Source organism: Lactuca sativa, chromosome 7, assembly GCF_002870075.4.
Source record: "Lactuca sativa cultivar Salinas chromosome 7, Lsat_Salinas_v11, whole genome shotgun sequence".
Classification (NCBI taxonomy): domain Eukaryota; kingdom Viridiplantae; phylum Streptophyta; class Magnoliopsida; order Asterales; family Asteraceae; genus Lactuca; species Lactuca sativa.
In genome coordinates, this window is record NC_056629.2 from 77,701,340 (window position 1) to 77,725,369 (window position 24,030).

Sequence of the window (24,030 nt, forward strand, 5' to 3'; positions counted from 1 at the left end):
ATTCAATTTTTATAACCTCATCCACCCTTAATAGCCCAAAATGATAGCTCAAATGGTCTGGAGTAGTTCATACTCCATGAGACTAAGTTATGGGACCAAAAGATGCTAAGTTCTTACCCAAACCTAGATCTAGACTTAAAATGAACAAGTTTTAGACTTTATACCTCCAATGAGCTAGAAATGATGAACAACCTCTAGATCTATCAACTCTTTCTTGTACAATGTTTCTCTTCAAGCCTCCTTCTTCTTCAAGATCATAAAAGAACATTGAAAAACGCTTTGTAAGCTCAAGAATGCTCTCAAGATGGCAATGGTTTCGAGATTAGATAAAAAAGGCAATGGGGGGGGGGGGGGGGGTTGATAAGGTGAAGGGCTTGAGGGGCTTAATGAGCTTAAATAGGGTACCAAGCCTAAAAATTAGGGTTTTCCCTTGGCTTGCATACGCCTCGCGTACGCAGGGGACATCCCTGCTTCGCACATGCATGAGAGTACGTGGTGCGTACCTTGTGTACACCCAGTGTACTCCGATCTAGTCCATGAATAATAAAAATAATTGCAAAAGTTACGTCTGGCGATTCGGGCGTTACAAATACACATCAAAGTACCATGGACTTATGAAAATGCAATGAAGGGTTTGTGTTAAGAGAGTTGATTGGAATAGATACAACATCAATAGATACGTGGGAGGAGAGTCGAAGGTACATGTAGAATATGATGCAATTAAACGCCAAATATGGTGGTAGAAATTGTTGATCAAATTTTGGAAATTTGTTGAGGGCGAAAAAGAATGAGGGCAACCTATGGCTTGAGGAAGGAGGCATGTTGCGATGTGGAGAGTGGACAACTATGGAAGAGGGAGGTGGAAGGCGGGAGATAAGGATACACGTGCGAAAGGAGGGACCGTTCAATAAAAAATAGTAATTAATATTAAGAATAGATATAATTATTTGATAAATAAAATAAAAACAACCATATTTTGGTAAGTAAATATCTTAGGCCATGTGCAATACCTCTCACGGACCACGAACCACCTCTAGCTCCACTTAGCCATCACGAACCACGAACCACGAACAAAGTCTGGTATACGGACCACGACCACGAAGAGAGAGAGAGAGAGAGAGAGAGAGAGAGAGAGAGAGAGAGAGAGAGAGAGAGAGAGAGAGAGAGAGAGAGAGAGAAGAAGAAGAAGAAGAAGAAGAAGAAGAAGAAGCAGAAGACCGAGCAGTGGCGAAGCTTGATGTTTTAATTTGGGGGGGGCGAAAATAGAATACGTATAAAAATTGAAGAATAAGGGGGTCAAAATCAAATTTTATCGTTTTAGACATAATATGTAAATAATTAAAAAAAATAGGGGTGGGAGGGAGGGGGGGGGGGGCACAACCCCCTGACCCTATATAAGCTCCGCCAATGAGACTGAGAGAGACCCGTGCTCTTATCGGCACGACCATGGGGAGAGAGAGACTCATTTTCTCATTGGTTGTGGTGATTAGTGGCGGAAAGGGAGGACTTACAATGGGGGCAGTGACCAACAACAACAAAAAAAAAATTTAATTAAAAATATTTGTTTTTTAGAAAATAATTTGTTTTGTCATTTTCAAAATAATATATTTTGACTCTTCAAATTTTTTATTGCAGACAATACTACTATGTATAGTAAAAAAATTCCGGATAACCTGCTGTTTATCAATTTTTAATATTAGAATACCAAAATAAGTTGGAGAGGCCCTTTGATTAAACATTTAAATAAATCATTGCAAGTGTCTTTAGTTGAAGCACTACTTTCATATATTTGATTAAACGAGTTTATACTTGAGACGGAAGCTGAGCCGGCCAACGTCGGCAGTATTACATATTATATGAAACAAATGTCATCTACTTCTGCTTAAAAAGCAAAACTTTGTTTTTCAAATTCGCAAAAGCGATATTCTTCGAAAACCCATACCCACATTATGGGTTCCGCCTGCAGCTGTTGTGAGTCAGACAAGGTTGATGAAGGGTATGCAAAACTTTATTACGGATTCTTATTTCAAATCTTATAAAAACTAATGGAGTATATATTTTTTTTCTTTTTAGGGTTCTCTCAAGAGATGGTCATTCTCCATGGCGGATCTTTACCTTCAAGGAGTTGCATTCAGCCACTAACGGTTTCAGTGAAGATAATAAGCTTGGAGAAGGAGGTTTTGGAAGCGTTTACTGGGGAAAAACGTCCGATGGTCTTCAGGTCAGCTTTTTCTTGTTGTGTTTTCTTGAAGATTTCATCCTGTGATTCATGCATGCACTCCCGATATACGCATATATAGCTCGAGTAATGCATGATCATGAATACTGAAATCATTCTACGTATATTTTCATCAATTGCTTAACTGTCTTTTATCATGCAGATCGCAGTGAAGCAATTGAAATCGATGAATTCAAAGGCTGAGATGGAATTCGCAGTGGAAGTGGAAGTTCTTGGAAGGGTACGTCACAAGAATCTGTTGGGACTGAGGGGTTATTGCGCTTCGGCTGAACAACGACTTATAGTCTATGATTACATGCCGAATCTTAGTTTGTTATCTCACCTCCATGGCCAATTTGCTAATGAAGTTCAACTTGATTGGAAAAAGAGAATGAAAGTTGCTATCGGCTCAGCTGAGGGACTATTGTAAGTTTCCAAAAATAAACTTTTTTCTTTCGTTTTCCAACTTTTGCATAACTGAATAATATATACTCCGAGTAGGATTCTTCTACCCTTTATTAGAACAGCCGATATTTGATTAGTTAGAGATACATCAATCAATCAGCGAAAGTCTCACCATTTGTATATGAAACCTACCTTAGATGTCGATGGTCAATATATTTTAGCAAGTGACGTTTTTCTTGAAAACTTGAGAAATGAGTAAATCTTGTCTTTTATTTATTAAGAGGATCTGCATGCCATAGTCGTTTCCCCTAATTAGTTTGCTTAAAATATACAAGATATTACTCTAAGTTAAGAGATGGCATTTTTTTGAGAAGATTATTGTATGTTTCGCCATATTAAAATATGCCTAGCTAGCTGTTCGTGTTGCCGGCCGTTGTACTGAAAATGGAATCAAGAAAAAGACGAAAAACTTGTTGAAAGTCAAACTATTTGATTTTTGTATATAAATATACGGTTTGGTTGTTTTAATAGGTATTTGTTCGATCATTTTATTAATCAATAAATATTCATCCACTCTTCTTACATTAAATTACTCTATTTTTAACACAGGAAAAACATTAAGAATCAAAAAAAAAAAAAATGGAATTATGAAGTTATCTTTATTAAATGATATTAAAACTAACGATGTGTGTCCAAGAGTGTTAGGTGTTGACCAATATAAAGTTAGTAGTAGTATTATTACAAAATTAAAAAAAAAAAAAACATAAAATAAATAAATAAAAAATAAAAAATTTACTTTATATCCAGAACTGTAGTTAAGTTACAGACTTAAGATTTAACTGTTCACCCTCCGAAGACAACACAATTTTTACCATCCAAAAAATATCTCAAATGATTAAACGGGGACAGAATCTCTAGTATAAGATGAAAAAAACAATGAACGCAAATAGGATAATTTATCATAAAAATAATAATAAGTAATATTATCGAATTTCACAAGCTTCAGTATTAGTGGTATTCAATGTTTTTTAAGAAAATAAAAATAATAAGCAGTACTATAAATTTTCAAAATAAATGAACGTTAAAAACACTAGTTCTTTACAATTTTTTCAAACAAACCTTTAAATTGTGTTTTAAGCAAAATGGATACTCGATCTTACTCCAAATTACTATATGAAGACACTATTTTTGCTTTTATAGGTACTTGCACCATGAAGTAACACCCCACATAATCCACAGAGACATAAAGGCAAGTAACGTCCTCCTAGACTCGAACTTCGATCCACTAGTAGCTGATTTTGGGTTCGCTAAGCTAATCCCAGATGGTGTTAGTCACATGACCACAAGGGTGAAGGGAACCCTAGGTTACCTAGCTCCTGAATACGCCATGTGGGGAAAGGTCTCAGAAAGCTGCGATGTTTACAGTTTTGGCATTCTTCTCCTTGAACTTGTTACAGGAAGAAAACCCATTGAGAAGCTCCCTGGAGGTGTCAAACGAACCATAACCGAATGGGCTGAACCTTACATTGAAAAAGGTCGTTTTCGCGAGCTGGCTGACCCAAAACTGAGAGGCAATTTTGACGAGGAACAGTTGAAACAGTTCATAAATGCTGCGGCACTTTGTGTGCAAAGTGAGCCAGAGAGGAGGCCTAATATGAAAGAAGTTGTGGAGCTGCTTAAAGGGAATGAACCTAAAGGGAAAGTTATGCAGTTGAGGTTGAAGAGTGTCAAGTATGGTGATGATCTTGTGAGTATGGATCAAGCTAGTGATGAGGATTATGACAGTGATGCAAAGGGTGGTGGTCGGTATGATGAAAGTGATGCTTATGGAGTGTTTGGTGCCATGAGTAATGTGCAGAGGATGCATGATCCATACAAGAGGTATGCAGATAGAATGGGGAAGAAAGGCTGATATGATAATCTTGAAATTTCAATTGAAAAAGATCAAATCTTCCATTTTCAGATGCTGTTTCCTCGGATGTTAAAAAAAAAGATATTTGTTGGATATCCCATCGCAGAAAATTATGGGTTTATATACAGGGAGCTTCTATATATTTCTTAAATTATTAATTTGTTGTTTAATTTAATGTTGTAAATTACAATATCTTGAAAAAATTTCCTATGTTAAGAAACTTATCATTGCGTAAGCTATTTAAGTTCATTGTAATTTAATGTTGGAATTTTATAATATGTGCCTTAAGGACACGTATAAAAAGCATTAATTAATAATAAATATTATCATAATTAAATGTAAAATACATTAATTATAAAGAATCCCTATGCTAATAAAAGAGTAGTCATTTTGCCATTTGTCACTATATTAGACCTCTTAATTAATATGATGTTACTAGTCATTCTATTAGTTCTCCATTTTAAATTTATTAGACTTCCTAATTAATGTGATATTATTTGTCAATCTATTTATTCTCCATTTTAAATTTTAAATTTTATATTATTGTTTTCATTAATTCAAAAATAAAAAATGTCTAATATATATTAAAAATTAATTATATATATTTATTTGAATCAACGATTATAATTTCACAAAGCTAATAAAAATATATCGTACTTAATAATTTATTTAAAATAATTAATTATTAATTTTGAGGTTTTACTATAAAATTTCAATTAATTTTATAACCGTGGTTTCCACTGGTTATAAACTAGTATTATCATAATTAAATATGAAATGCATTATTAATTTTCATAATAAATGTATTTTGAATTTAATTATGGTAATATTTTTCATAATTAATACTTCTTAGATGTGCCCTTAGGGCACATATTAGAAAATCTCATTAATGTTTGATAATATACATAAAATAGTTAATCAAAACTTTTAAATTAGATTACATGTTAGTTTTTTTAGAATAGACGGAGTGGGCGTGGTTTCAACTGCGGTTCCGCCATATCATCACCTAAAACACCATCCTCTCAGTGCAGTGTCTACCACACATTCTCTCTTTTCACCCGAATACTACCACACTCACATATTCTCTCTCTCTCTCTCTCTCTCATTTATTTGCTTTCTCTCTCCTCTATCGACCAATCATTTTGTTTTTTTTCTTCTTTATTTTCTTTTCTCTTAACCATTCTCCCATCCCCTTGCTGTGATATCAAATTGATGAAATAAAAATAATATGAGTTGACATCTATGTGGTATAAGAGGGAGTGTGGTTTCAATGGCACCACTCCCTCCAGCCTTATAAACTATTTGACATATGTGTAGCTCGAACTAGTACCATTCTTTCATGTTGTATAAGAGACACATAGATGAAGGGATAAGAATGTCCATTCTCACGACATTTAGTCAATTTGGCAACCGTTTAAGCCTTGTCTTCCATAGGTTAATGTTGTGTTTGCCTAGGACCAACTTTGACCAACTACAACTAAGATCACTAGAACTCGGAAAATCTTTGTCAGCTGCCATCCATAAAGACATCCCCATATAGCACTTAATATATTCGATCCCCAGCCTTCAAATTCAATGATCCTTATCTTGGTTGAGGTGAATCTATGTTGGGCATAATCTTGATGTTGAAAGATTGAGCTGAATAAAAGAGAATATGTCATAGATTTGACCAATATGCATGGGAGTGGACTGGGTATTATGGAAATCATGTATACCCATGTTTACTTGTAGGATGTGTACCTACTTTATATGTATATTTGTTTAGTTAGTAGTCTATAAATAGGTTGGGTTGTCATTTGTTTTTGAGTGTGTAATTTTCGTTTTGGAGCAGATCACGCACAAAAGTACTGTTGTGCTTTGTTTGGTATACTCTTCTTTCTGTAGTAGAGTTGTTTACAGAGGCTGGTTCCAACACTTGGTATCAGAGCACCCAGGTTCACATCTGGTTCGTAGCCAGAAAAAGAAGATCGAATGCAACTATAGTAATCAAGTGGAGAGGAAGAAAGCAAGTAGCAAGCATGAAGACCGACTGCACATCATCAAATTAGAAAGAAGAAAGACAGAAAGAAGAAAGAAGCAGCAAAAGTTTGTTGTATGTTAGCAAGAAAAAAACCAAACACAACAAGAGTAAAGCAAGATGGCAAGACTGAACCTAGGTGGTTCGAATAACAAGTTAACTAGCAAGCAATAAGATTCGAAGTAAGAAAAAAAGAGAGTTTGAATCAAGCAAGAAAATAGAAAGTTTGGCAAGAGCAAACTTTGTGTTCTTAAAGCAAGCAACAAGTGATTAAGAAGCAAGAGAGGGCTGGTTGCAAGAAAGAAAAGCAAGTAGCAAGGTTGATCATGTTTTGGTGATCATAAGAAAACAATATAGCAATCAAGAAGTTTGTAGCAACTAGCAAACTAGAAGTATGTAGAAAGTAGCATCAAAATCAAAATGGGTAGCATTCAACAAACATAAGAATAAAGCAAGAAAGCAAGCAAGGAGGTGAAGCAATTAGTAAGGTTGATCACATGTTGGTAATGAAAAATGCATGAGACAGTATGGAGTTTGAGCAAGATTATAGCAAGAGAAGCAAGGTCAAGAGCATCAAGATTAGGGGGTGGTTGTTGGGTATAATCTTGATGCTGGAAGATTGAGTTAAATAAAAGAGAATGGGTCATAGTGTTGACCGATATGCATGGGAATGGATCAGGTATTATGGAGATCATGTATACCCACGTTTACTTGTAGGATGTGTACCTACTTTATAGGTATATCTATTTAGTTAGTAGTTTATAAATAGGTTAGGTTGTCAATTGTTTTTAAGTGTGTAATTTACATTTTAGCAGATAATAAGATGTGAAAGTTACACCATCTTGTTTTTTTCATTTATGTTCTCCTTCCAGCAGATCACACACCAAAGTATTGTTTTACTTTTGTTGTTACACTCTTCTTTCTATAATAGAGTTGTTCACAGAGGTTGGTTCCAACAATCTACACATGTAAATCTATTAGAGCTTCCAAATAGAAAATATGTCTTCTACTAGAATGCTACTGGCTCCAGTTCCACTGAATATTGACCATCGTACAACGTAAGACAAACCTTTTATAAGATGCTAAAACTCATATCAGATTCAAATACAAAAAGTAAGGAAATTTGTATAAGAGCTTCATGTTATCCCACCAGCTATCTAGTTATCAAGTCAGGACCTTACTTGATTGTGGGTCCAAAAGAGTGGTGTAAAAGACTTTAAGGTCCACCTTGAGGGTATCCGCTATATTATCTATATGGTTTACAGTTTCCCAAACGCTCTATTTTCAAATGTGGTTATTCTTACAATTTAGGTCTTTATTTCTACATTGTAAAGACAATACGACAACTTTCCACAACCCACAAGTCTCAGACTTGCCAAGAAGGTGGATGTTAATAGATTTCAGGCTACATATGATGACATATTGGCTCTTTCTTTTAGAAATCTTAGACATGAATTTCTTGATATGAAGACGCTCACGACTCAATCCTACTCACGATGAAATCTACCAAGACTCCAAGTTACTTAAAGTGGAAACAAAGCCCCTTAAATTTCACCACTCTTGCAATGTATATTAACTACAAATATCCAACACAAATACTCATAAGCACACGATTATGATAAGTTGACTTTGAGCGTGAAAGTGGTATGGATTAATGTGATGCGTAAAAGATATTCTATAAAATTGATATAACTTGAAAACCATTCTATTTGATAATGGCACCAAAAACTTATGATATAAAAGATATAGACCTGAAAATGCAAATCTAGTTTTACATTTATAATTCTTAACAAACCAAACTGACTATCTACACCAAGCAGTGTACTTGATTAATGACAACATTGCTTAGGTAAGTAAGGGTGTCGAACACAATGAGAATAGAAGTGTACTAATATATTAGCATCTTCTTATTCATCAATCTTAAAAGAAGGCATATAATGGGGAATTAAGAGGGTGTTTGGCTAAGCTTATTTAAATGATAAGAACTTTTAACTTACAGCTTATTAGCTTATAGCGATGTCAAAATAGAGTTTTTTAAAAAATGTTTTTATTATCTTATCTGGTGTAAAACCCTATAAGTTGATAAGCCCTTTTTAGTGTTTGACAAAATTACCAAAAAAAAAAGACTTCCAAGATTTGTTGGACAACTATTAAGTTATAAGGAGTTTTGATAATTTAAGTGTTAGTAACTTATAAAAAAATAACTTATCTCCAGTTCCACAACGCATAAGCTATTTTTTTAAAAACAATCTATTCAAACACTCATTTTAACTTATACCGGTGTGGAACCGTAAATAAGTTAAAAAGCTCCTTTTAAGCTTATCCAAACACCCTTTAACTAGTGTCATTAGCATAATCATATAAATAATGAAACAAACATAAGACCATGGCTAACGGTATGGATAACAAAATCTAAGGGTAATCATATTCGTATTCAATTCATCTTAGTTCAATTAATTAATATCCTTTAAACAATATTGGTAAGTTATCCATCAATTCCTAAATTGATTAGATCAGATGGTTAAGTCACTAATCCTATGGTTCTAAGTTATCTACCAATAAGGATACCTCCCTAAGACTTGGTCTATTATGTCGTATTATAAAATACTCAATTGGTATGATCAGTCTCAGGGTTAGTGACGACTTCTCAAATTGTCCAAGCTATTCGGTCAATCACGGACATTAACTTAATTCTATTATGTTTAACCTAGGGATATGGTCGACCTCTAGTCCTAATGCCTACCACATTAATGGAGTGTTGGGCCAATAATGTTAGCAAAACTAAAGTGATACAAAATATATAATTCGAACCTAATCTTAGATCATGCACTTAGTTACATTAACATAACAAAATCAACATTTATATGCATGGGTCTTTTAGTTGGAGAAATAATAAATTGAATTCTCAATACCAAATATCAATTAATCAAACAAACTACGGTTTCACAAATTGATAACACAATGATTCTTCACTTGATCTTCAAAATTCCGATTCCGTATCAGCCAGTCCGCTGGTATAGGCTTTAGACCTTCAAAATGGCCTTTTCTAGACATATTCTTCTGTATTCTCTAATTTTATGATCTTTTTGTGATTTGGACGAATTTAGAGTTCTATTTGTAGTTTTAAAAACCAATTAAATCGCGAGGAAATTTGAAATCTTAACAAGAAATAAAAAATCCAAAAATTATATGTTGAATCTTCAGATTTCTTTCCATGCTTAACTCGAACTACCTTGCTTGCTCATTGCTTCACGAAATAATGCCAAAATGCCATTTTCAGCTACTATTTCACCAACATGCCATATTCAGTTGCAAAATAAAAATATAAAGTAATTGAGTATTTTTTGTCTTATTTTAGTTAGAAAATATAAATTACGCCCAAAATGGCTGTTTCAATTACTATTTCACCAATCTACCATATTCAGTTGCAAAATATAAATATAATATAATTAAGTAACTTTTTCCTATTTTAGTTACAAAAATGGCTCAAAAATGCCCCCTAAAATATGTATAATTTAGGACATATCAAAATACATCACACTTGGCTTTTGCTCGTCTTAAAGGAAAATATAAAATAACTTATGTCATATTTGTGTTTTACATTACATAATATAACCTTATTCTAAACCCACAGATTACATTCAGCTTCAATGTACATATCTATGTCTAAAGCCTAATAATTTTACCAACTTTAAATACTCATAATCTTCATAAATGCTCTGCATTTAGTATGAACAATACATACTTTTACATCCCTTCAAATACACCCTTACTAAAAACTCCTTAGCCTCAAGGTATTTTTACCAAGTTCTCATACTTTATATATAATCCCAGAATGATGTTTCTATTTGAGATACCACTTTCCATATTTCCTTGGTATATAATTCTTTCATTAATATAAATTTATTGTATATAGTACCAAATATACTAGCACTATTTCTTGACTTTCTATGGGTGATTTTTGGATGCGTGTTATTGCTCCTCCCAAAGGCCACTAAAAGTAGTCCATGACTTTCGATACAATCCATGAAACAAGAATTTTACTTGATGATCCTTTACCAAATGGATCATAGACACCAGACATTAAGTTTCCTTAAGGGTTTACTATCTACAACTGTAAAGGCCACATATTGACTTCTCCTTTTGAGTTCAGCTAGAAAATTATAATTTTTCCCTATTTTCAGTATTTAATATTTGAATCTTTTTTTCCCTTCTTTTCTATCCAAGTTGGAAAGTTGACATCAACCATTATGATGGGTTTGATACCTAAAATAGAGAGTTTTTTTAATAAAAACCGGCAACAGAAGCTTTAAATTTTCTAAAAATTATCTAGTATATAACAAAACCAAACCATCAAGGATCATTTTAAAGAGATTAGAATGATATTAAAACAATCATAGGGTCTTTTAGAATGAAAACCTTTGAAGCCTTTAGACCCTCTTGGGTTTGGGGTGTTGAAATAGATGGTAAGAACAAGAAGCATGATCTACTCTACAAGTAACCCACTAACAATATTAAGGTACCAAAATTCTAGTTTTCTTCTTATATTACTTTGTTCTTTAAGCCTTCAAGGGCTTAAACAATTAATCACTAAAGGAAAAGCCGAAGTGATCGAAGTAGCAAAAAACCAAGAACCAAACTTCAAAAGTGAGAGAGATTGGAGCTCGGGAACCCACGTCTTTTATGCAAAAGATGAGAGAATTCTAAGTGTAAAAAGCTAGCAACTTTTCATGCATAAGAGTCCCATTTTATATCCCATGCAAGGTAAAGCCTTTACATTAAAATACCCTAAAATATTGGCTAGAAAGAGGAGCATGAGGGATAAGAGGATGAAGGTTGACAAGCAACCTCCATCCCTCAAAGAACTTATGGCCATAAGGCCTAATGAGGAGAATTTTTGTTGGCTAGTTAATTTAACCATGGTAGAGTAACTCACTAATTTAATCTTAGGTAACCAAAGTGTCCAAAACTTTGTACATGACATATTATAGGATCATATGTCATTAGCAATATCACTCAATAATGATTCTTGGGCATATAGATTTAACAATCTCCCACTTACACAAGATTCATTAAAGACTGACATAGATAGTAGCCGATGTCTAACAACGGTCTACTGCCCCTAACAACAGACGAAAGGGTGTCATCTATCAACATCAAATTCCAGGAGCTCAAAAGCTGCAATTGAAGTATAAGATAAGTGTATCAATATTCTCTTTGTTACGAACATCATGTTGGATATGATACATGGAACATAATTATTTTCATTTGACATCCAACTTTTAAGTAAGGCGCCATAAATGGCTAACTCTCAACACATAGGAGGAACAAATCACATCTTGACTACATACACAATCTCATATAATTCATGTTATACCGAACGAAAGCTTTTATGACCACACAGTTACACGAGAGTTTAACCATGTTAAAGTATAACAATCTCCATACTTAAGTTCTCCAATATGTTACTCATGTCGAAAGACTAAAGATATTTACTTGTGTTCAAGATTCACTTATGATAACGATCCATGAAGTGAATCTTAATGCGGGTCATATCCAATAGTTGTTCTTTAACAAGTACATATGAATTTGGATTCAACAATTTGCTATTTCACCACTTGAAATCAACCAAACCGATTCATATTAGTCTTAATTCACAGTTGCTCCTACAATAGTGACTGACTATGGAAAATTTTGAATAATCAAATTACTCAAGCATTAAGTAACATGCTAACATAGAACACAATAATATTTAACACAAAGGAGATATCTCATATATCAAAATATATTGTATATCATTGATACATAGTTTTGAATATCTAGATATTAGTAATTTACATTTTTAAATCTATTCACAAGCTAATCGAAGACCGATTCCTTTCACATGACTCACAAAATTGTTTTGAGAAAGAGGATTAGTGAATGGATATACTAGATTATTATCTCTATGAACCTTCTCAATGCATACATTTCCCAATTCCAATTCATGACGAATGAAATTGAATTTTCGTTGAATGTGCCTAGTCTTGTTGGTAACCACCAGGTCTCTTGCAACAACGATAGCACCGGTGAAGTCACAAGGCATCTCAATGGAATTTTTAATGCTTGGAACAACATCAAGATCACCGATGAATTTCTTCATCCAATCAACTTATTGAGATGTCTCACACACAACTATATAATCTGATTTTGTTGAAGAAAGTGCGACCACTTCTTTCTTTGAACTTTTCCAGGCAATGGTGTAACGCCTGCAGATTCGGACTAGTCAATTTAGAGACAATGAGCATCAAAAATGACTTTTTTATTGAAGATTATTTAGAATGAGTAATATTAAACAAGTTATAGTATATGTCACAAGGTTTCTATACTTATAAAGAACTCTGAAATCCGAGTTATAACGAAGAAATTATGACCTGTCGAAGTTTTACGGCAAAACCGGCATGACACCGGGAATCATAAAAAGTGAATTTACGATAAAATACTTTCTAGCCTTAGAGATATAAACTAAATTCGTAGTATATGTTAAACTGAGAGTGTGGATGAAAAGAACGTCCAAATCTGACTTCGTATGAGGAAGTGATGATTTTTCTAAGATTTAGCATAGTAGTACACAACCCGAAATTCGAATTTTAGATCGGTCGATTTTTAACCAAAATAGTCTAAACAAGAATTGAAGATCTTGTTAACAGGAGCTCAACGATAAAAAGACAGTCGAAAACGAATCTCGTATGCGAAAGATATGGATGAAACTTAGTTCCTACTCTTCGAGCTTGGTGAATTCGATACAGTTTTGTAAATCCGAGATAGATAGAGAACTAGCCAACGGAATCTAAATGTAATTTGTAGTACTCGTAAATACCAATGCATGGATATAAATAACGTCGAAAAAGGAGCTCGTATGCGAAAGATATGGACGAAGCTTAGTCTCTACTCTTCGAGTGCGATAAATACGATACAGTTTTTGTAAATCTGAGACAGAATGAAAATTAGCTGACGAGGTCTAAATGAAAGTTGTAGTACTCATAAATACCAACATGTGGATATAAATAACATAGAAAACGGAGCTCGTACACAGAAGATATGGACGAAGCTTAGGGGCTACTCTACGATAAAATCCCTATAAATAAAGGATGAATCTTTCATAATTTCTTCACACCATAACCTTTCTTTCTCTCTCAAACTTCTTGCTAGCCTCCTTAAACCCCTCCCAAGTCTAGGGAACCTCCCTAGCACGAGAAGGAAGCCCCGGAGCGCCCGACGGCTACGAGAAGAAAAGCTTTCGGCTCGGAAACGCTCCTCCAGTGAGTGGATAGTTACTTTCATCTTACACATAGATATGAACTATTTTATATAAATTACTGATGGGTATTGATACTAGGTTTTGTCAAAGGAAATTGTTTTAAGTGTAACGAAGCGTTGTCTGAGTTTAGAATCACCACCTTACCAAGTGAGTGCATAGTTACTTTCATCTTACACATAGATATGAACTATTTTATATAAATTACTGATGGGTTTTGATCATAAGACATCCTATGTGCTCATACCCCTAATGCTTGGATCTAGGTTTCTCTATTATACATGCAAGTTATCCAAGACTATAAACCCTAATTCTAGCATTCAAGTAATCATATTAACATAAGAATAGGTTTAAGATGTTACCTTGATTGTTATGTTGTAATAACAATCCCAAATCTCCTTGTATTGACTTTAGAAAGCTTAGAGTCACAAATGTCACTCCTCTAATGGCTCACAAACACCATAAGCAAGAGGATGAAGAGGAGAGAGGATGGATGCTGCCCAAAACATGTTCTAACCCTATAAGAATGATTCACCACGTTTTTGGGTCATAAGGGTCTTATATATAATGAGGTTATTAGGGTTATCTAACAAGGAAACCCTAGAAGAATGATTCACCACGTTTTTGGGTCATAAGGGTCTTATATATAGTGAGGCTATTAGGCTTATCTAACAAGGAAACCCTAGAAGAATGATTCACCACGTTTTTGGGTCATAAGGGTCTTATATATAGTGTGGCTATTAGGGTTATCTAACAAGGAAACCCTAATTTGGATGCTTAAGCCCTAAGCAACCCATGGACTCCTTTAATTAGGGCCTTGGACGATTTCCTTATGGGCTTCCCCATAGAATTCGTCCACTCCTTAATTTAAGACAATCCATAGCCCAAATTGCAATTATCTTATAATTACAATTCCAGTCCCTTAAGTTTAATTAATCTCTTTTAGTCACAAAACTAATTACCAATTAATTATTGACTAATATTAATTAAACAATATGATTTCTCCTTTAATATATTATTCTCATAATATATTAATAAATCATATTTAATCCTTTCTCTCCATAATTCATCCTATCAAGTTGCTTTGGTGAAGGCAACCCAAAAGGACCATGCACCATCGGGTCAAGTACATACCAAAATAGTTATGGACTTAGACACTAATCCAACAGTCTCCCACTTGGATAAGTCTAATAACTATTATGCGTATGACTTCAGATCCTGATCTGCAATCGTAGCTTTCCAAAGCCGCTGTCAACTCTGATCGTATCAGATACGCGTGTCCTTAGATAAGGGATCATATATTCCTCCATTCTAGATATCATATGAGATATGATTTCAAATCATTCTCTTTGTACTATATCTCGATTCCCGATTTATGATGACTGACTAATTGAACAAATCAAATTAGCCCTAGCCCGGCCGAGCATTTACGTTTGTCATCACAAAATCATCGAGGGGCCCAAATATATCGCTTTTATCCTACTTTGGATAAAAGGAACGGATAAACTTTGATACAATGCTTGCTTGCACTCACTCACCGAATTACACACAATAATATATTTTATAACACCAAGTTACTAGTGCGTTTACATATTATCAATGTGCAACCGATTCGCAAGATACAACTCACACATCTCGGTTTCAAGAATATAAGATGTTATCGTCTCACCAATCACTCGTGATACAATCCATGAAGTGATCCAAGTGAGCGTGGGTTTAATCAAATGCTCAAATCATATTCATAAGCACTCATGAACGTTGCAGCAAACATTTGCTTGTGTCTAATACTCTTTTAGACAATCCACACACCAATTCACGACAGTCTTCATTCATATCTACTTCCAACATATGAACGACTGTGGCCCGTTCGAATAATTCGATTGTTCTTAATAAATTCAATTATTCTGGAAGTCAAAACATGCAAATGTGAAACACAAGAATAATACTAATCTCATATGGCCTCAAACCTTTGAGTATAAATAAAACTCCTTTTATTTATCACCATATCGATTACTCATTATTTGTCGTTTCGGGTAATCAACTTCTTACTTGAATTATTACACTTGTCCCATGCTCTTAGCATGCACACAATGTTTACCTATGGTTCTTACTTTTGTGAAATAGATCAAATTGAGTACATTTCCAATCATTCTCATTTCACGACTCCAAATCCTTTTTCATAAGTGTAAGAATATCAAATTCTTGCCACTTATAGAATATGCTTGATTCTAACACTTTATGCAATCATCCTTTCGTAATGTCACTGCACCAAAGTCACAAAGACTATTGCCAATGATATTACAAAGTCCTCTATTGGAGATTGTTACAATACAATTCCTTAGATATGATGTCTCTCACTCAAAGTACATTCCTTTGAACACTACTAGAAAAAAGGCCTTTTACGACGCTCATTGCGCGTCGTAAAACGCTCAGACGATGCGCAAATGCACGTCAAGGAAGGCCCTGTCATAAAGAGAGATGACGCGCTTTTGCGCGTCGTCTATAGACGACGCGCATTTATGACGCGCGGTTATGACACGCAATGCGTATCAAGAAAGACCCTGTCATAAAGGAAGACGACACGCATTTGCGTGTCGTAACCTTACGACGCGCGTGTTTATGACACGCAATGCGTATCAAGGAAGCACCAGTCAAGAAAGGCCATGTCATAAATGAAGACGACACACATTTTTGCGTATCGTAATTTTAATTTTTTTTTTAAAAAAAATATATTTATATATTTATTAATTTATAAATTAAATTTGCATTTAATCTCTCATAATAGAAATAAAATACCATATACAAAAAATACTATCCATTGCATAATATAAAATAAAATACCATGGTTTTTTGGTATACCACTCCCATGGTGCATCCCTTCATTGCAGGATTGGCCACTCCAATCCACTTCCCTTGAGAACATTACACCATTAATCAGAATCAAAATAACAAAAAACAATCATAAAAGGTAAGATGAAAAACAAAATCAAAGATATAGTTACACCAAATTCAGAAAACAATTACCCTAGCTACATTTGTTCTATTTGCTATCCCACTCCAATCCACTTCCCTAGCTGCATGTGCTGTCAAACTCCATCTAATTGTCCTTGCACAACCGAACAAACAAACATGACTATCAAAGATATAGTTATGTGAATTTCAGAAAAAAAAATACCCACCTGAACATTTGTAGAGTCTATATCTATTCGTAGTCGTCTGGTACTTCAGCAAACATGTATTACCTTTGAGGATGAAAAACATTAAGGTTGGATCCATGGAAACCAGAAATCAAATTTTCAACTTATGAGAGAAATTAAAAGGTAGAAATTGAAGCTTACCTACCTGTTGTAGCATCCACATAATACTCCCACATCCATTTCATATAACATTTTGTACACAACTTCATTTGACCACCATATGTCCTATATCCAAACAAATACAACTCATTTAGCTACAACCAATACATATTATCATAGGTGCGTTAAGAAAAGGTATTACAACTCGTCCTAGTGGTTTCATTTTATGTGCAGCCTTGGTCCCTGAGTCATTAAATCATTAAATCTAACTATTCAGTTGTTAGTTTTTTAAACATGACCATTTTGCCCTTGGACCAAACTAATAACAAAGCACCATAGGGTCCAAAATGGTGTGTTTTTTATTTGTAAATATAATTAAATATATAGATATGCATATGCATATACATATAGTAAATTACAAATTTGGACCGTATGGTGTGTTTTTTATTAGTTTGCCCCAAGGGCAAAATGGCAATATTTAATAAAATTAACAACTGAGTAGTTAGATTTAACGATTCAATGACTCAAGGACCAACGCTTCACATAAAATGAAACCACAAGGACGAGCCATGCAACAAAAATCAAAATTGGATTCCACCAAACTACAAGGTCCATTTATGTAATTTACTAAGGTAGAAAAGTTTTTGCAGTATTTATGGATTTCAATTTTTTTTTCCAGGCAACATATTTTTTTACCATAAGAAAACTTACCTGAGCTGAAAAGAATATAGATTTCATCGAGTAATATTTATCAGCTTCAAAGGACTTCTCGTGGACAAGTATTATCTGGATGAGAATAGAAAAACAAGATTAGAAATTTGGGAACTCCTGTTAACAATTTGACAACTTAGCCAAAGATTACAAGAAGCCACTCCAAGTTAACAATTTGAGAACTTAGCCAAAGATTACGAGAGCTTAGCCAAAGATTATATAAGTTTGTGAATCTCTTCTACAGCACATCAGCTGTGCTTTTTCCTTAAAACTATGCTGCTACTTGAGATACTATAGAAAGGAAATGTGATTTGGACATAAGAGAGAGAGAGAGAGGGAGAGAGAGAGAGAGAGAAACAAGATATGAATAAACTAGTTACTTATACAAAACTGCAATGGATTCCTCCCCTGATGGATTGTTATCCGAACATCAACCAGATCAGTCTGTAATTACAAAAAATAGAAACTATATAAGGATGAATATGCTAAAAGGTAATTTGATTTTGAAAAAGCTAGAGAGAGAGAGAGGAATTTCAGTTGGAATGTCACTTGAATCCATTAAAGTACTAGGCGAAGCATCAAAGCATAAGACTAAGTATCAAAGCATAAGACTAGAATTTCAGTCGACAATCAATTTCCCGTCAATCTCCAATTCAACATTCCAAAAGCCAAATTGACGATCCCAATTGCAAATTGAAGCAATTCCGTTTGGTAAAAACACGTTCCAGTAATGAATTTGGCCATGGGATGGGATCGTCAAAATTAGACTAAGTCAAAATAAGTAAAAATTAGACTAAAATTTTGAAGGCGTGCGCTTCTGAAAATCGTTCCGCCTCAACCGATTCCTATACGCTTCACTATTACGAGGCATACATATCAAATCCTACCACAGAGGCGGCGCCTCTAGTTTGATCAGCAGTCGCTTTGCCTCAAGGCGTGCCTTAAGGCGTGCGTTTCTCACGTTTTTTAGAACGATGTCTCTGTCCAAGATACAATAGTTGAGAAAATGACAAACCATCGATTGAAGCACCTGACTGCAACCTTCAATAACGGAAACACCAATTGAAGCACCTGACTCCCATGTGATCACAAAGAAGTAGCACATTGGTTCTCTTTTTCACAGGGGCACCATCGATCACATGCTCATCAATTTCACCCAAGTTATCATGTAAAGAAGAAGCAATATCAAGAGCATGCTCATTCTTTTTCAAACTATGAATCAACTTCTCTGAAACAACCATAAATTTTCATACTTTTAAAGAAACAAAGCCAATTCAATCTTATTATATAAACCATGAATCAAGAATTTACCTGTAAAAGCTACTAGGTTACCATTCTGGTCAAATTTCATCCGGTTTGATACAATCTTAACAATAACGAATGTGTTATTCATTCAAATTTTTTAATAAATCACAAAAATACAGTGTCCTTTAAATCCATCAACCCAAAACTTTGTCAATGTCTTGTCAAAATCTGTAATAACCTACAGTTTAAACAATGAAATAATTGCAAAAAGTTAGATCGATAATCATTAAATCTAGGAAGCGAAAAACGGCCTGCATGCATCAGCATTTCAGTATTAGAATAAAGATCAAGAAAACTGGTGACAACTCATGATTGACGCAACATGTATACACCTGCGCCATCTCATTTGAAGTCGGCAAGGCCTGCATGCATCTTGAAAGTAAGTTAATAATCATCCAATTATAGTAAAAAAAAAATACAAACGATGAATGAAAGTAGGTTGTTATTACCTGTTACTTTTCCTTTATTCTCTGCTTGATGTGCAGCTGCTGATGGCCATGACTCAAAATTAGTCTTGAATGCCACCGTCTCAAAACCTTGAATTAATCGGGTTACAAGGGTGGATTTTGGTCGACCATGAGTAGTGATATACTCCAAGGTTTTTTGGCATAAATAACTAAAACTTCAATTAAAGATTAGAAAAATTCAATTGCATTTCTAAAAAATAAACACTTGAAGATTTAGTCTTGACTTGTTAATACACTTCCAAGCTCATCCGAATTATTAGGGCAAGATTTCCTTCATACTCAACAGAAAGTCCATAGCACTTTTGAACCTACACAAAAAGTAACAAATTTCACTAGAAATGGTATGATAGTTGAGTGGGGCATTTCATCGAACAGTTGGTGGTCATTGAACATGGGATGTATTCCCATGCCCCTTTTTTATGAGGTTGGAGTCTCCATGCATACTCGAGAATTATGTCATTTTTTTAACCATGTGAAATGTGGATATAAAGTTATAATTATAAACACCATTAACATACCCAGTAGCTATTGGCATCATTACGTTAGGAAAACCTGTAACAGGTTGCTACCCACTGCTTGACCCATATGGCATATCATGTGAATGAAGTCGGAATATTGTCTTTTCATGCATCAAATTCATTACTGATCCATATGTAATCTACCATATATAGAGTTTCAACAAATCAACATTGACGAAAAGAAAAATCAACAAAAGTGTATACCTCAGAATTCAGATCAGTCTTTTGTGCAATATCAGGTGATATAAGTATCAGTTAACATTATCATCCTCTTGAGATTGCTTCTTAACTAGATCATATATTTGCTTCTTGTATCTGCACAAGTATATGATTTTTAAACGTAAGGTACAAAACAAAAGTAAAGATTTTAATGTAAATTTTTTCAAGGAGATTGATTACGTTAGCTCACGTTGTTCAGCTTCAGTTAGCTTGACACCCTCTAATAAATATTGTTCATCTTCTATATCATCTCTGAAATTGCAAAATATATGATGCTGATAAAATACCAAGTTTGAGTCCCAAATACTCTTTGAAATCATTGGCGAGGGAATATATGGCACTGATCAACGTCTCCAATAAAAAAACCCTAGCTAAGACTTAGAGAAATTAGGAGAAGTAAGAGGCTAGGTCGACGAACATAAAATTAATTAAGCAAGATTTGTGAAATCAGTAAAGAGAGGACAAGAGTCTGTTTGTTATGAAATTTAACAGATAGGGAAGATGATAGAAGAATGAAAACATTGAGAAGAGAGAAAAACAAAAACATACCTTAATCAGACCTACGAACTTGTAAACTTGAGTAGTCGTTGCAGTCACTGGCAAGGTCAGGTAAGCCTAAGGTCGCCGACGAGGAGAGGTGAGTCGGAGGTTGCCGGCGAGGTGAGGTGAGGCGAGGTCGCCAATCAATGTTGCCCAGAACTCTCGTCTATGTTTTAAACTAACCCATGCATTCTTTTCCAATATTGAAAATCAAACTCAAGATAACATATAAGATAAGAATCGAACCTGCTTCTGCGTCAATCGGATGCAAGGCTTGTAAGGAGAAGGGATTTTCGACTAGTGAAAACAAGGGAGAGAATAACACAAGGCGGGGTTTTCAATTTTTCGGATTTTGTTTCCCCCTTATTTTATTTACAGAGAACGCGTGTTTCCTAAAAAATTTATAAAACGACGTGCTTATACGACGCACTATTTTAACAAGCGCCTTCCGTGTTTTTTTTGTCTGACACAAATTTTAGGGCACGCAAAAATGAGCGCCGAAAATTCTTCAAAATTCTAAAGATCTGACATTATTCTAAGGGCACACACTTTTGCGTATCATTAATCAGCGTGTGTCGTAAATTGCGCGTCGTAAAAGGCTATTTTTCTAGTAGTGGAACATCCTTTTGCATAAAAGTTTCTAATCTAGACATAGATTTTCAATATTCAATTCCCAATATGGACACGCTTCCATATTTTCCATATGACAACTCATTCTTAATAGAATCTTATCTATTCATAATGATGTCGATATGGTCCATCCAATATGGAAACATTTCTATAATTTCCATATGACAAATCATTCTTAATAGAATCTTTTCTATTCATAATAATGTCGATATGGTCCATCCAATACCATGCTTCCAACTACTCACAAGCGACCAATCCTCGTCAAACTTTGGATTGTCCTTTGATAGTTGTTTAATTATTTTAGTCAAAACCGATTCTAGTCCTTTTTCCCTCTAAATGTGCTAGACATTTGGAAAATTTTAGAATGGTCAAATATTAAAGCATTTGCAATCGATCATATACCTGAAGCGTATGGGACACGATGCATAATATTTTATTTGCTATGTTCTCAAAAATTCGAATTGTGAAGAGGAATGTCGTAATCATAATCGAAATTTTGAGAACACACTATATACCTTTGACTAAATTTATTAACATTCCACAACCTAAGCCTTTAGATTTGAAATGAAGCATAATATTCTCTCCCTTAATTATAGCAAAACAACTTTACAACCCTTACGACTTTGCAAGGTATAACTCTTGTTTTCTATAATTAATATTGCCAACTTTCAATACGTTCGTTAATAATCATACAATCATAACGTTTATGCTCCCACTATCATGATGATTATTATAAATATAACACTTATGCTCCCACTAGCTTTGACATGTATTCAGAAACAGTTTAACTTTCAGAAAAACAATGCTTATTGAATTTCTTAAGTTCATGTTTCTAATACTTAGTGCTTTGATAATCTTTTATCAAGGCTTCTTGAACTTATACACCTTTGCCTTAGATAGTTCATATGTGTGTGTAAACAATTGCCAAACCTCACAATTCAAATTATGGAAAGGGATACCGTAACCATAATTGAATTCGAGAATGCAATTTTACAATCACTATCTTTTTAAAATCTTTCTTAGTGAAAGCATTTCCTCACAATCATTTTCATGAAGGAGGAAATCTTATGACACTTAGATTTAAATGGTTTATTTGTTCCTATCCATGTGAATTTGTTAAAACAAAGGTTTACGACAAATTCAAACTCATATGGATCGAACTTTCTTCATCTCGATTTCTTGCCTTATGGTAGCACAGCTGCCCACCATGTCTTCCAAGTAGTTGAGCAGCTCACCTTTTCTTATCAATGTACTTTCCATCGATCAAGGTCCTTGCCTTTTATGCATTCAAATGAGAACTCATAGGACTCACATGCATAATTAACTCAATTGGAACGGCACAGAAACAAAATAATGTCAACACGATAGGTTGTAAACCTCAACTCATGTGCTAGTGATGATCGATAAGGTCTATTTGATTTGTTCTTGAAACCTTTCAAGACCAATAAGACTCCCACTGACTCCTTGACATATAAGATTCTCTTGTCAAAACATTTCTTGACAAACAAATATTCAAGAGTTAGTGTAGCTTTTATCAAAACTCTTCATAAATTGGTCCTAGTTGGTCTTTGTCTTATCCAAGACATCACAACTTTCCACATTTGATGAATGTTATAAACCTTCTTAATACTTTTTACTCAATGTCACAATCTTAACTCTAAGACTTGTGATTGGAACGAAGTATGATTGACTTCTTGATTTAACCATTTCTTCAATTCTTGATTCCTCTTCTTAGACATACAATTGTACTAAGACTCACTTAGAGGATCAATTAAGATATGGTTCTTTATCATTAAGACCTATCATAAAGCATAAAAGGTACTCTCCCTTCTTCTTAGAATAGAGAAACTTTTATCTTTCTACCTACTTGATTCTTCTTATTCGTTCTGCTATTGATTTAAACCTTTTCAATCAATTCAGAATTACACTTAAGCTTGTAAGTATAATCATATTTACTAAACCTTTAGTAAATGATGACGAATATTTTTGTTATTCTTATGATGGACTTGATCAACACGCAACTTTGTGTACTCGATCTCCTAGTTCTTCACTTGACACTTTGTCAATGAATTAGTCTAATTTCCAAATATGAAATTTCTCATTCATCGTGCAACCAAGTTGCATGATTCCAAGTTTCTGTCCAATTGAAACTTGGGTGATGAGAAACTCTCCCTATTTGGTAAACTCTCGACTTTCCATAAATAACATAATAAGAACCAAATCCATTATTGCTAATAATAGAAACATTCAAACATCAAATTTTCATATACGCCATTGCAAGGATAAATAAATAATATAAAATCAAAATTTATTTTATTGCGGAAAAATTTTGTCCTTACAATGCAATTCATTGAAAAACTATGCTAATACATCTTTCTTAGCAATCTAATTCTAACTCTAAGTAGTAGCTCAAGAATCTAATCTTCGAGAAATGCGATCGAAATCCATTCCTTCACGGTTAGATTCTACTCACTTCATCCCTTAAGCTTCCTTTC

The 24,030-nt window shown here is 34.1% G+C and overlaps 1 protein-coding gene across 1 annotated transcript; it reads left to right on the forward strand.

The window, feature by feature from the left end:
* The first annotated feature begins 1,844 nt into the window (after positions 1-1,844).
* LOC111879593 (PTI1-like tyrosine-protein kinase At3g15890) lies at positions 1,845-4,829 on the forward strand. The gene is made up of 4 exons (XM_023876058.2): positions 1,845-1,996; positions 2,074-2,221; positions 2,382-2,644; positions 3,824-4,829. The coding sequence occupies exons 1-4, from the start codon at positions 1,950-1,952 to the stop codon at positions 4,533-4,535; spliced, it is 1,170 nt and encodes a 389-aa protein (XP_023731826.1). The 5' UTR covers positions 1,845-1,949; the 3' UTR covers positions 4,536-4,829.
* Positions 4,830-24,030: the final 19,201 nt, after the last annotated feature.